Here is a 14,944-nt window from a genome sequence, read left to right on the forward strand (position 1 = left end):
GAAAATAGTTATGTGCTTTTTTTCTACTTTAAAAAAAATAGCTCTGAGCCAAGATTTCTGTGAAATGATGGCATATAGTAGTTCCTGTTCTTACTTTGCTGAACACTAATGTATGCTCCCTTAATCTTGTATAAAAGCATATTTTGTGTTTCCCTTTTCATACATCTTATCATTGTAATGGAATCTGTTATTACACAGTACATAAGGAATAAATTTTTGTGTTAATATTGAATACTATAGTCAAGAAAAAGGAAAACTGATAAGACTCTTGGTTGTACTCTGGATTTCTAAAAGTTCCTGTCTGGTTGCTGTGACGGGCAGGTGATTTGGGTTGAGCTGGAAGGTTTCCCTGGGAAGGACTGCACTCTGAACCAACTGGGGCCCAGGGTGTCCCTGACCTGTGGTGCTTCTCCAGGCACTTGGTACTTGCTCCAGCTCAGTGGGGTTTATTTCAGAATTCAGTCTCAGAAACAGTGAGGAGTCTAGCAGTGGGGGCAGGGAGGAAAAAGTAGAATGCTTCCCCACTCCAGATCAGCTTGAGTGGCAATTGATTAACACAGTTGTTTAATATTTCCAGAAGGAGTAGTCATACCCTTCTGAGGAACGCGGGCTGGCATTCACGGGACTGACAAGGTAGTCCTGTCTGCCTCTTGAGGGGGGAGAGCATGACAGATGATAATTAAAATCCAAAACTTATATTCAGCAGTGAGGCAGATAGACTTGTTGGTCTTCTCAGTGTGCTGGCAAATGATCCCTTCTTTATTTCATGCTTTAGTCACCACTCCAGGGAGCCATTCCCTGTCCTCTCCTTCCTTAGCACCTGAGCTCTCTACTTGCTCTTCAGCACAGGAGCTGCTTTCTTCCTAATCCCAGCACAGTGTGGTTGACACCATCCACTTCTGGATACTGCTTTCTGACAGTGTTCTGGAAGGTGGTTTATCAGTTATTTAAATCCTTTGTTTTCAGGATAAGGAAATCTGATCTCTTTTAAGGATGACTTCTTAGTGACAGAATCACCATGGTAAGCATCTGTCGAATTATGTAGTAAATGCTAGGCAAGTAGGAAATAGATGAATACTCGTAACTCCCAAGAAAATCTCACAAATGTTGAGTGGGTTTTTCATTACCTTGGTGGATGTAATCATTTCTTCTCTTGTCACACCCTGAGGTAGTGTAGCTTAGCTGATACCTTTTGAAAAGGAAGGTGAATTATGCTGCAAGGGTATTTATCATCTTAAGCTAAATCTCTTGAAACTGGATTGGGTACAAGCATGCTGTGTCATGGGTGGCAGATATGTACATCAGCTATATGTAGAGTGCTATCTAATTATTTCACTTCTGGTCTCACAAATACACATGATATTGCAGCTGTTTGATGGATTCTTCTGCACAGTAACCTTGGATTGCTAAATATAATTAAATTATGCACCAAAGTTCTTTAAGCTGTCTATACTATGCCTGCTGGTATTAGTTCAAAAAATCAGATTTAAAATTCTAAGTTGCTGCATTAGTCACTATTATGCCTTTTTAGTTGTCTGGTTATTTGCTTTTTAATCCCTGTTAATTCTGCATACAGGCAAATCTGAATGTGTTAGCTGTGTATCTTTTCCAGTGACAGATAAAGAGAAAAGGAGTGGCTGGTGGCCTGATGATATGAGAGGGGAGACATTTTAGATCTAAAATAGCACTAAGTCTTCCGGTATTGTTTTCTCTAGTATTCTGTTAGATGTTGAAGGACATGGAAGTGTGTGTATTGTTCGGAGCTGCTGTTTGTAACCCTGGCAGATGTTGCTGTGGAGACAGCATCTTCCACAAAAAGTAATTTGAAATAAATAAGTAAAAAGTTCTGATTGTGCAATGATGTTAAATTTAGAAATTAGTAAAATAAATTAATAATTTATAAATACATGTAAATAAAGCATAGCAGTACTTTGATTAACTGAGATGTTAAAACAAGACTGCACGTGACAGAACTCAGTGTTTGCTTTTGCAAACAAACTTAAATTTCTAAAGAGCTTGAATCAAAAAAGAATTACTTGGAATTTTAATTTTTGCTTCATTTTAGACAACAAAGAAATGTAGTTTTTTAACCTTTCTTTCCTTGTCCCATGTGAAATATTTCTCGCCAATTAAAGTTTTACGTTGCACAGAGAACACATAATGGTTAGTGATTTGGGTTTGGGGTTTTTTTTAATGCATGATAAGATTACACAGTTTTGTAGGCTTTAAAAGATATTTGACTTTGCCTGTTGATTGCCTGTCTTTAGTTAATGACCTTTATTGAACTAGAAGTTTATCATTCAAATATCACTCAGAACTTAAAATTGTTTTTAAAAGACAGGGCCAAAGAGCTTTCACTTTCTTCTGGAGCAGGTCACTTTGTTTCCTGCTTTCCTCCACCCAGGCTGTAAAATTTATGCACAGCAGTGGCCTTTCCATTGCTGTCCTGGTTAAGAATTGGGAATTAGAGCTGTGTCTAGGCTTCTGGGATTAGCACTGAACTGCTGCGAGGTGCCCTGCTCCCTCTGTGGCAGGACACAGGAGGGCTGTCAGAAGTACAGCCTCTGTCGGTGCCAGCAAGCGCTTCAGCTTCTCCTGCGCGCTGCTCTGGCGTCCTGCTCGCTCCAGCTGTGGCATCTCAGCACGGGCTTACTGTGTCAAGGCACTGTGAAACACAAACCAGTGTCTCTGTAAGTGGTTTTATTGACTTCTGACCACTATAGTGGTTTTCTGATGTGGTTGCTGATGGCAGTGTAACCCATCCAATTAAGCTAACGAGATGCATCGTCTTATCCTGTGCTGTCCTGTAAGCGTGTGTAGCACTTGTTGAAGAAAAAGAAAAGTACACTGTTGAACCAGAAAGCAGATCAAGAGCAGCCTGCCTGTTGCTCTGCTTAGTAGCTGCAGTGCTAAGCTTGGCTTGCTTCCTGTTTTATATTGCCCTTTGGAGTGGATAAGTGATGTACATAAGTGGATTTGCTTTCACTTCTTGTTTTGTGTTTCAAAGGGCTGGTTTCATGTTTGCATCATTTCTAAAACTTAAATGATGCAAGGATTTGAAATGTGGTAAATGCTCATATGTTTTGCAAAACAAAAAGCTCTGTTCTAAATGCAAGTTAACAGTCCTCCTAAATTTTGCTTTTATTACACTGTTCGTGAAGTACTTATTTGTATAAATGCTATTGTTACAGATGTAGCTTTTAACATGAAACGGCAAGTTAGTTTCTTTGGTTTGTGGCCTTTCGTGTAGTGTTACGCAAGTCATTGCCTCAGTTTCTTCTGACTGCTGCAAGTTAGTGTGGGATAGAGGGAGAATTAAAACAGAATTGAGTTTTCTAAAATGTCACTGGAAGCAGGTGATAAAACGAGCTGCAGCTTCTCAGGTTAAGCAAAGATGGCATCACGTGAAAGAGAATGGCAGATGTGGTCCTGAAGTAGCATGTACTTAGGCTTGCGACTTTTTAACACTTTGGGCCCCCTTTTCAAACTGTGATTACTAGTAAACTACTATGCAGAGTATCAGGAGGGAAGCAGGGTGGGTCATCCACATTCTTCACTTAACACTTACTTGACTGAGGTTTGTTGTTTACTGTTTAATTTTCGTTTCAGTGAAAGCTGGTGGGATGCGGATTGTGCAGAAACACCCACACAATTCTGATGCCAAAGAAGAAAAAGATAAGGATGACCAAGACTGGGAAACCAGCAGGTGAGCAGTTTGATTTGGTGCATGTGCTGCAGTGAATTTCCATGACCTTGAACCTTATCACCAGTTTGTTTTCCTTGTGACTAGCAGACCAAAGATACAGTGCTTTTTGTATCTTAAAGCAGTAGCAAGTTAGACAGTCCTTCAAGAGAATTGGGGAATTTGGGAATTTTCGTAGTGCTGAGCCTCCTTTAAGTGATCCTGCCGGGCAAGAGAAGGCTAGAGAAAAAAGTACAATAAAAGTAAAACCTCAGCTTTCCTAAAATGTCTGAATTCAGAGTGTGCAGAAGCATGGAGGCTAGGCATATTTGGACACAAGTATTAGGCTGGCAGTCTGTATATGAGGTGGTCTTTCTGTGTGCAGGGTGATTCCTTTTACTCTTTGGCCCCTAATCCTGTGTCTGTCAGGTATTTGACAACATGGTGGTTTTGAAAAGACAAGAAAAAATAGATGGTGCTAATATTATATCTTTTATTTTAGATAGGAATCTTACCAGTTTTGGTGGTGGAGGATATTAAGACTGCAGTTACTTAGCAGTTTTAACTAGATTTTTTGGATTACCGCTGTTTAGAAATGAAAGCAGGGAGGTTTGATGGACTGTAGCTGTTTTTCTGTTCATAGGAAAGCCACCTGGTTTTGTGCTGCTTTCCTCAGCTAGCTGTTTTTCTTTCCAGCCAAGACTATATTTACCTGTAATGTTTATCTACTAACTTAGGGCTTGGGTTTGTCTTTGCTATTTGCTCAAGTTAAAAAAAACAAACCAGAGAGCCATTCCTGTGCTTTGGTAAGTAGACTGAGATTATATTTATTTTACATGTAAAACAATGGTAATAAATAAGCATTGTGAAAATGTCCAGAAATAAACCCAAATGTGTTTATTTACTTGAATAGGAAACACCTTTATGAGAAGGGAAAAGTAATTTTAATTAATATATTCAAATACAAGGCAGGAGAATTAAAGTTTGTCCTTTCTTTATCAACCAAATTGGTCATCTTGTTGTTCTGCACTGTGGCACATAAGTTGAAAGAGTCTGTATTGCAGCCAAGTTTTGTCTAAAGTAAGAAATTGTATCTTGGGGTCAATTTAAACTTTGTTGGGATACATCCTTTTATTTGAGGTGTGTTGACCTTGGCTGGACAGCAGGTGTCCACCGAGCTGCTCTATTACTCCTCTACTCAGCAGGATGAGGAGGGAGAAAGTAAGATGAAAAAGCCACATGTGTCAAGGTAAGGACAGTTTAATAAAGCAAAGGCCATGCATGGAAGCAGTGGAAAATAAAATATGTATTCACTATGTCCCATCAGCAGATGATGTCCATCACTTCCTGGGAAGCAAGGCATGTAGTGATTGCTCTGGAAGACAAACAGCATAGTAATGAGTTCTCCCTGCCTCCTCCTCCTTTCTCCTAGCTTTTACTGCTGAGCAGATGGTGTGGAATATCCCCTTGGTCAGTTGGGGTCAGCTGTCCTGGCTGTGTCCCCTCCCAAGATCTTGTCTACCCACTGCCTGCAGGTGAGGATAAAGTTGGAGAAGCAGCTTAGGTTCTGTGGAAGTGCTGCTCAGCAGGAGCCAAAACTGGTGTGTTTTAAGCACCTTTCTGGCTACCAGTGCAAAGCACAGCACTGAGGGCTGCTGTGGGGAGGATTTACCACTTCAAACAGACCCAGCACAGTGTTATATACCTGCTTATCCTTATCTTTCCTGGTCATGCCAGCCTCATAGTGAGGAGCCTCATTAGGATCCAAATGACAAGACTTCTTGTGCCTGTTCACATCTAAGCCTCTGTTACAACACAGCACCTGCTTTATTCCTTTCTTCAAACAAGGTTATGTTTTCCCTCTTTCACTCAAATAGTGCAGGGGAAAGTTAAAATTTAACCTTGATATTTGTGGCTGTGTCTGCTGTAGCAGGTGCTGTGGCACAGTACAAGCACATCTGTAGGGGTAAACGGTGGGTGCTGAGGACTTCATGTTTACACTGTGTGTGTTTTGGAGATTAATTAGTTTGGTCATCTGGACTGAAGGACCGATCCTAGCTGGCATGTGTTAGGTGTCTCTCTGAACTGTGTGTGCCAGTTTAACATCATCTGGAGGGAATCTAGGTGAGGTGCCCTGAGACCAGTTCCCAGTGTGAAACAAAGCCTAGGCAGCTAGGCTAGAATGATAGGGAGAAAGGTGCACTCTTGATCTGTAGATGCTAACAGAAAACCCCTGTATGTTAATACTGTGAGCAAAGTTGATGGGTTTAAGACAGATGAGAAAGTTTAATGACTTCTAGAGCTACCTTATTAACTAGTGAAAAGTTAGCTGTTGCACCTCAAAATCCATTCCTTCGTCCACTTGATCAGTTGACTGTCAAAATACGCAGTTTGAGTGTGCCCTTTGCTTTGGTTTTCACGTAGAGGATACATTGTTGGTTTGTATTAGGCACTTGTACATACAGTTATTCTGAGTCTGTGTATTTATACTGAAAGCATTGAGCTGAACTATTTTATTTCTTTGATCTAATCCTCTTGAGAAAGAAAGCAGCAGGAGGGACATAAGGAGCATAGTTAGGTGGGAATTAATATGAATTATAACATAAAACCTAGGTTTGTTTACAAGTCAAGAGAAGTTGTTTTCCTGGTAGAACTGAGACCCTTTTGTGTATGTAAGGGAAAGGGTTTAATGTGTCTTTTGTAGGCTCCTGTGCGAATACTTGCACAGCTCTGGTGGCAGTACAAGCTGTAGATGTCAGCAAGAAGGTATTTAGCAGTAGACAGAATAAGCTAGTCAAAATTAAATTAGGTTTGCAGTGTGTCAGCTGCTTTTGTGCTGGAAGGTGCAGTCCCCCAGAGTTTGTGTCTGCTCCAGATGATTCATGGTTCTCTTTGAAAATCCTTGGATTTCTGGTGTGTGTGAGGGGTGGTTTATCAGAAGATGGGTTTGTCGGGAGGGGAGAAGTGAGCATTCTGTTCTGCTTTCTCCAGCACCAAAATATATATATACTTTTGGGGCTTAGTTAGCTGGTATTTTATGTCCCTTTGTTAAGCAGATGTGGAAACATCTGTGTTTTTAACTTGTCATGGTTTTAGCCTTTGCCATTTTAAGGTGGTATTGTTGATATGATGCAATCTCTACTCCCCATTGCATTCGAAGTCAAAAGAAGCAAACAGCCAGCCCTTCAGGAAATCTCTGTCAGCTGATACGGGCAGCTGCCAATGGTGAAAGAGAAAATAATAAAACAGAGAAGAGTAAATTTGTGTGTGAAGAGGGAGGCTAGGATGACTGAGTCATTATTTTAATCTCATTGTAAACTTAGTTGAAGACAGATTAGTGGAACTGGCAGTAAATGGAAGCAGAAGAATTCAATCTCTCCCAGAGTTCTCATGGCCTCCCCATGATGGCACAAATCTTAGCAGTTGCTCAGCAAGAAAGCTTTCGGCTTCGGTTCATGGAACTATTTGTGGCTTTGGAGACAGCTGGCATTGTTTTTGCAGTGTGCTTGCAGAAAGAGACTTGGATCAATGTTTCCAGTCTTAGTGTAAACAAAGCTGACACAGGTAAACCCCTCTGATGTAGCTAACTGTGCTGTGATAAAGGTGACTTTAACATTCACCAGGTACATCTTCTTTGGTTTTTTTTGCCAGTTGTTTAGCAACTCGCAATCCAGTTACTGTAACTTACTCTGCAAAGTATTTTACTCAATTCTGTTTCCTAAAATAAAATTGTTATGACAACCTCCCATTTCATGAAATCATAGGGAGACTTGTCAGGATGGTGATTCATGTTCCTGTAAAACAATGTGTGGTAAGACTGTTCTACACAAATTTAAACTTTTCTTGCAGGGCAGGTTTCAGCCTTGAGTTGTAGCAGAAATAATTTTATATGTCTGGTATAAATACAGTTTTACTTAAAAAAGGAATATGGTATGATTATATGGTGGAGAAGACTCAATGAAAGAAGGGAGGAGTTTGGTTTAGGTGAACTAAAGATATGTGTGGCATCCAAAGCCACTGGCACCCTGTGGTCAGGGTGTCAGTGTTAAACAATACTGTGATGTAGGATCCTCAGCCGATGTTTCAGGATGAGTCATTTTGATCATCCTGGTTAGAGCTAGGATGCTGGCTGGATGAACTTCTGTACTGATGAATTACTGATTTTTTTCTTAGGTTTTTGTAATTTCTTAACATTTGTGTTAGTTTGGGTTTTTTGGATATGGTTGCAGTTTTTATTGATTGACAGTCATACTGATTGCTGCTGGAAGGCTTTTTTTGTGGTGCTAGAAGAGGCTGAAACGTATAAATAGAAGTACAGTTATGAATCAAACCCATCATTTTTCAGGACTGTATGTTGTCATAGAAAGTATTTTGAATAAATAGGCTACTCATAGTCCTGGGCTTTATTAAAAGCCCATTAATGCCTGCTTAACTGAGATTTGCAGTATCATGTGCATTCCTATGCCAGCAGCTGACTCTAGGCATAATAAATACTCCTGAAAGACAGATAATTTGAATTGAGAGCTGCTTGTTCAGTTTTGCACAAGAGATTCATTAATTGTTACTCTGGGATCTCAAGAAGAAGAAACTATAATTATCTATAGGATCTGGATTTAAAAAAATATTTAAAGCAAATATCTGGCTTGTTTTTAACAAACAGGGTAAACTGGAAAGGCTTTTATGTCTTAAAGGCTCTTTCCTTCTCTTTTGTTGTATTTCTGAAACAAAGTGGGTAATTACCATTATTTAATTACTCAAGATAAAGGCACTAGTGTAGTTTCTCTCTATATATGTAGATGGTATGTGTTTTGTATCTTAAACCTACCTGGAGATTGTGAACCCAGCATTATGCCCGACTTTTACAATGTGGATATTTTCCTTCGTAATATCCATCAGGTGAAAGGAAAATAACCAAGAAGGTAATTTAGAATGTAGCAACTCAAAAGGAAAATCATGCTCATGAAGCATATGGGTGTTTTTATGTCAAAGGGTACTCTCAGTACTCACATGGTGAGAGAGGAGTTGTCAAAGGCCCCTGTTATCCCTCAGTGTCACTTGTTACATCTGAATATGCAAGTTAAGCTGAAGCTGGTTTTTTTTTTTCAGAAGTGCAGTGAAAATCTCAAAAACTTGGCTGTGGGTATATACTTTCGTTCAAGAGTAAATTTGTTTTTTCTGTCCCTCAATTTGCTCTGCTGCAACTGACAAGAAATAAGTCACAGGCATTATTTCCATTTTTTTATTTGCCACTGAATGTTCTCCTAGCATTAAAATATTCTTAATTTTTGCCTTGTAATGACCCATGTTGACCAAACTTCTGAAGAATTTTAAAAACATAAAGTAGGTTATATAATTAAGCCATTAAAGAAGGTTTGTATGTCTGTTTATGTCCTGAATATGGAAGTGTCTGAAACCATTTCTGTTCCTTGTATTTTATTGTTCTGGTTGTTTCAGCTGGGGTAGAAAGTGTAGAGTCAAAGTTCTGACCCTTTAACTTGGGAATAACTGCTCTTCAGGACAGCTGAGAGCTGGGAAATGATGTGCAGTGTTCAGCTCACTTGCATGCTCATTCTTTAGGAGGTAGTTTCCATCATGTATGAAGATGTTCCAGTTCAGGTAGTTCTGATGCTGTCTGTTGTAGAGTCAGTGTGTTTGACAGAAGGAAATACTGAGAGTTCCATGTGTAAAAAAAAAAAACAACAAACCAACAAACGAAAACCCAAAACCAAAAACAAACGTTGAACCTTGTTAAACACGGAAACCAAACCCATATAAATGTGAACAGGTAGCATTGAACTTCCATAAATACTTGGAGTGAATAACCCATTAGTGTTTCTCCCATGTGGTTCACCGACACAAAGCTGAAAAAGGCCTCGTTACCTATGTTCACGCATCTGTAAAACCGAAATACTGGCAATTTAAGCAGGCATTGACTCAGTGTGATGAATATTTAAGATTAAAAGAAAGAGACAGGACAGATAGACTGCTACATCTTCTGCTTAAGTTTCTGGAGAGGAAATGTGCAACTTTGGTGGGTGCAGGACTGACTGAGTCCCCGTTTGCTTCAAAGGTCCCTTGGGCTGTTGTGTCAGTGGAGGCAGCCCTGAAGGAGTGAACTGGTACTCTGTAAAAGCATCTGTCATCCTCCTCTTTGACAGAATTCAAATTTCTTCCACCATATTTCTGACCACCTCTTTTTCTCCCCTCTTTGTAGCCTCGTTCTGTTACCTCAGTGAGCTGATACGGTTTCACAGAAGAGGTTATGTTCACAGATTGTATTGTCATTTTACACTTGGTGATGTAAAAAGTGAAATTTGATTAAATGTATGGATAGGACTCAAAGGTTTTTATTCCTATCTTTGGCCTTTGAGCTCTTGTTACTCAGGTATGGGGCTTTGGAGGCAATTGGCCTTAAAAATTAAGCGTGTGGGGGAAATGCAATGGAAAAGCAACCTGGCTGTGAATAATGTACTTGCAATTTCTGAGGAAGGTGCAAATTGCAGGAAACGTTGGGTGTTATCCCATGGTCATACAAGAGTTTCCTGTGACTAACTTTTTCTTTACTTGGCTAAATACTCCAAAGGTTTAAAGAAAGTTCTGCTGGAAAAAGGCTGTCAAAGAATTGCAACTATCATTTTGTAATACTACTAAGCATAATACTGAACATAGTGCTGTAAGGGAAATAGCTTCCTACCTTCTCCAAAACATCTTTATTTCCAAAAGAGATTCTGTGCTTAGTGCTTGCTTTTTTTTTTTTATCACTTACCCCTTCTTATCTTTATTATTTTGGACTTAAATTCGCTTCACAGTGTATTGGTTTGGCACAGGCTGGTTTTTGGTAGCAGGGAGGCCACAGAGGTGGTTCCTGTGAGAACATCTTGGAAGTTTCCACGATGTCCAGCAGAGCCAATCTCTTATGGCTCTGAAAATGGACGTGCTGCTGGCCAAAAGTGGGCCAGTGAGAGAGGTTGGCAACACCTCTGTGATGACATATTTAAGAAGAAAAGCAAAGTCACAAGGTTTTGCTTCTAGTTGGAGAAGAGGAGGAGGTGAGAACATGTGAGGAAAAACAACATGGTGACACCAAGGTCAGTGAAGAAGGAGGGGGAGGAGATGCTCCAGGTGCCAGAGCTGAGGTTCCTCTGCAGGCCATGGTGAGGACCATGGTGAAGCAGCTGTGCCCCTGCAGCTCATGGGGATCCACGGGGGATGCAGAGATCCACCTGCAGCCCATGGGGGAGGTGCCCATGCCGGAGCGGGTGGATGCCTGGAGGAGGCTGTGATCCAGTGGGAGAGGGCCCTGCTTCCAGGCTGGAGCAGCCTTTCCTTGGAGGACTGCACCCCATGGAAAGAGAGACCCACGGTGTGGCAGTTTTGGGAGGACTGTTTGCCCATGGGAGAGGCTCATGCTGCAGTGGGTGCGGTGCGGCTGCTGCTTGTGAGAGTGGATCCACATCGGGGAGGTTCACGGAGAACTGTCTCCTGTGGGAAGGGACCCCACGGCCTCACGGGAAGACTCCTCTCCTGGAGCAGCAGAAGGAAATCTCGGTGATGAACTGACCAAACCCCCATGCCCTGTCTCCCTGTGCTCTCAGTGGGAAGGAAGGAGGGGTTGGGGGGAAAAAGGTGTTTTTAAGGACTTATTTTACTTCTCATTATCCTCATCTGATTCTGTTAGCAATAAATTCACTTTGTAACTTTAAGCTAAGGCTGTTTTGCCTTTGAAGTGTTTTCTTCTGGTCCTTATCTCAACTAATGAAGCCTTTGTTAATTTTTTTTTTCTCCCCTCTCTCTGCCCAGCCGTGGTGACACTCGTGGGTGCCTGGCATCGGGCCAGTGCCAAACCATGACACACAGTTAAGGGAATAGCTTCTTCATAGTGTTACACTCTTCTCCTTTACATAAGTGGCATTGCCTTCAATGCATTTTCCTACTTTATTTTCCATCTTTGTGTCTCAGTCTTTTGCATAGAGTTTTTATGATTAGCAGATGCTCAAGTCTGCTGAAGTTTATACATACATAATTTGATTAGTTATAAAATCTGAAAACAATACTAGCTATGTTCATGTGATTTTTCAGGACAATACCTTCTGCAGATGACCAGTTACTTGGAGGAGTAGCAAAGTAATTGCTATGACCTCTGTTGAACTCTATCAAATGCCTATGCAGTAAGAGACTGATTTTTAAATGCAGAACTGCTGTAAAGCAAGAAAATAGGCTGTGAATATCTCCATTTAAGAACTGAAAATATCTGTGAATGTAGGGAATGGAGAAAAGGCTAGGCAAGATTATGAATGAAGCATTCTCATACAGGAAGATGAGAGTCTTCCGAAAGACTGTTTCATGCTTCCAGTATTTCTTGATGATTGAAGCAAAAAGTTGATAAATCCATCAGTGTAAGTGCCAGTTATGACATTATATGGATAGCTCTTTTCATATTCCTGAAGTACTGTGTGCATGTGTGAAAGAACTAAAAAGAATCTGATATTTCTCCCCCTCAAAGTGAATAGAAGATAACGCCATCCAGCTCAGCAAGAGCCAGGTTTGGTCCTGAAAAAACATATGCTGTCTTATGAAATTAGCTGGAAAGCTGAGTTGAATTGTCAGCCAAGCTGGTGTAAGAAAAAAGATTTTAAAAGAATGGAAGTCCTTAATTTGTATTCCGTGTGATAAGGAAGGTGAGAACAGCTTAGTCATATATGAAAGGAAAATGGATGGGAAGTAGTATCTTTACAGTGGCACAGTTTAGTTAGCACAGCATTCCATGTCGGTACAGAAAAGTAAATCTTGAACTAATAGCTGGTGTGGTATTTTTCCTAGTTCTTTTCTCTTGATATCTTTCTAGAGTAATGGAGTGCATGGGATGAAGGTGACTATGCCAGTCTGAAGGCACAGGCATTATAAAGCACAAAAATTTTCAAACCCAAAAGTACAGTCAAATCCATTTCGCTATGCCAACTAAGCCCAAATCTCTAATATTTGAGTGTTCAACAACACTGAGAGTATTTCTAAAGCTAAAGGTATTAATTTCTCCTAGAAAAAGCTTGCAGAGGACCAGATGCAACTCATTTATTTAGCATAAAAAAATCTATGTTTGAAGTGAAGTCACCAAGAGCTGAAAATGAGTAGGAGGTGTGTGCGATTGACACTGCGTGTGCCAAGGAGGGGGATCTTTTTCCAGTAGCACCTTCCTCTCCCTTAAGTTACTTCTGCCTCAGCTGCATCAGGCACCAAACTTTGAAGCAGTTTAATATTAAAATAAACTTTGAATTACCATTTATTGTCACTGGGCCAAACAGGAGGGAATTTTATTTCACTCCCAGCTGCTCCCAGGACATTGGTACTAGAAGCAATGTCTTCTAAAAAGACACATGAGAGATAGATAAGGACAACACTGAAAGCATTGTTACATTGTCATCATTAGAGCTTTATTTAGTCTGCTGTGGCAGTTCATAGACCTGTTCACTGCAGCACATTGCTTGTTGGGGGCGTGTTCACTGCAGTAGGCTTGCTGCCGTGTGGTATTAATGTTTCAATGACTGCGTCTTGATCACAGACATCATGGAGATACATGAGAGATAGATAAGGACAACACTGAAAGCATTGTTACATTGTCATCATTAGAGCTTTATTTAGTCTGCTGTGGCAGTTCATAGACCTGTTCACTGCAGCACATTGCTTGTTGGGGGAGTGTTCACTGCAGTAGGCTTGCTGCCGTGTGGTATTAATGTTTCAATGACTGCGTCTTGATCACAGACATCATGTTAAATAGATGGCAGTTAGTAAAAAATACTTCAGCAGCGTTCACACAAATCTTAGTTCTGGTGAATTTCAGTTTCTCTGGGACTCATTCATTAGAATACATGTAATGCAGTGAGCCTGGAGCTGGTACTGTGTTCAAAGGGCAGCCGGCTTTGTTGCTGCTGGATACAACCAAAGTGGTTAGTTCCTTTCCCTAATAATCTTGAAATGTAGCTTTTTTTCTTCTTTTTTTCCTCTCAGCTTGTTAGAGCTGTAATTAAACTCTAGGCTAGCTGTCAATTATCGCTGGCTTCATCTAGCACCTCACACTGCAGTACTGAATTAGACAGTCCTTGAGAGCCAGGTACTTTGCAGTGCTGAGTGGTTGCTATTGCTTTCCAAACCCTATTCTAAAGCCTTATTTTTTTACTTTAAATAAATAAATCAATACAGAGCTCTAGGTGTTACAGTGGAAGAGCTAGGCTGGATTTTTTGCTAGAACAGCTTAAGCTGAAGTGTCTCTTTTGAGATTATTTGGAACTACCAAAAAAGTGCAAAATAATTCAGTAAGCAAAATCTCACTACTCACTGTGCATCCTCGTACGCCTTGAATGTTGCTAAAAAGCTTCACTGCATTCCAGTGCTGATGGTCACTCTCCTGAGGCTGCAATCTCATATGAGTGTTTAGAGCATGCAGTGGTAAACTATGTTTACTGTTTAGTGATTGTTAGGATGATCAAGAGTACTTTGCATTACTCTACTTACAAAAGCTGCTATTGCTAGATTTTTATTTTTGTTTAAATCTTTTTATTTTTCCATGCAGCTTATTAATGTATGTGCTCACGTGCAACATGTTATTGTTGCTAATAAGCAACTTTTTTTTGCATGTAATGTGTTGGATTTTTAACTTTGTGGAGCACTAATGATTTAACAAACCAGTTAATGCACAACCCCATTTGGCTTGTTTGTTAAAATGTTGGGTTTTGTATGGGAGGTGATGAAATTTTAGTAAACTGAACTGAGTATTTTTCACTTCTGTGATTCTTCCTTTATATCTGGTATGATGCTAACTTGTGATTCTAGAGGAAAAGTGTATTTAGCCATGTGTATGCTGTTTTATATCAGCAGTGACACTAATAGCATTACCACAAATTCTTCCACATAAGGCTATTTAGAAAGCTTTTGACTAAATGAAATTTAGCATTCTTATTTATTGCTTTGAAAACTTAATTTCCTGTTTTCAGAGATTACACAATTCTGTTTCTGCTGGTGTGTTTGGCAGATTTTATTCTTGTTCCAGTTTACAATAGGGAAAAAAAGGCCAGAACAAAAAAAAAAGCTTCTGAGGAGTGGAGCTTTGTGTTCTGCTGTTTTCTCCCAGCATAGGCCTTCTGGCTGATACCACTGGTTGGTTTGGTTCCTTCCCTGTATCAGGATGGTTTGGATGACCTCTATATGGCTTTGAAGTTTAATACTACACTTTTCGTTCATATCTTATAAGCAATCACAATTACAGAAAAT

General features: G+C 40.1%; 1 protein-coding gene across 1 annotated transcript in view; it reads left to right on the plus strand.

Moving 5' to 3' along the window:
* The first annotated feature begins 3,581 nt into the window (after positions 1 to 3,581).
* Positions 3,582 to 14,944, plus strand: part of DAP (death associated protein) — a 47,831-nt gene continuing 36,468 nt past the window's right edge. The window contains exon 1 of the mRNA XM_017738753.1: positions 3,582 to 3,706. Within this exon, the coding sequence (XP_017594242.1) occupies positions 3,624 to 3,706 (83 nt within the window). The 5' untranslated portion in view covers positions 3,582 to 3,623. The remainder of the gene's footprint in view (positions 3,707 to 14,944) is intronic.

This window comes from Corvus brachyrhynchos, unplaced genomic scaffold (genome assembly GCF_000691975.1).
Source record: "Corvus brachyrhynchos isolate BGI_N302 unplaced genomic scaffold, ASM69197v1 scaffold23, whole genome shotgun sequence".
Classification (NCBI taxonomy): domain Eukaryota; kingdom Metazoa; phylum Chordata; class Aves; order Passeriformes; family Corvidae; genus Corvus; species Corvus brachyrhynchos.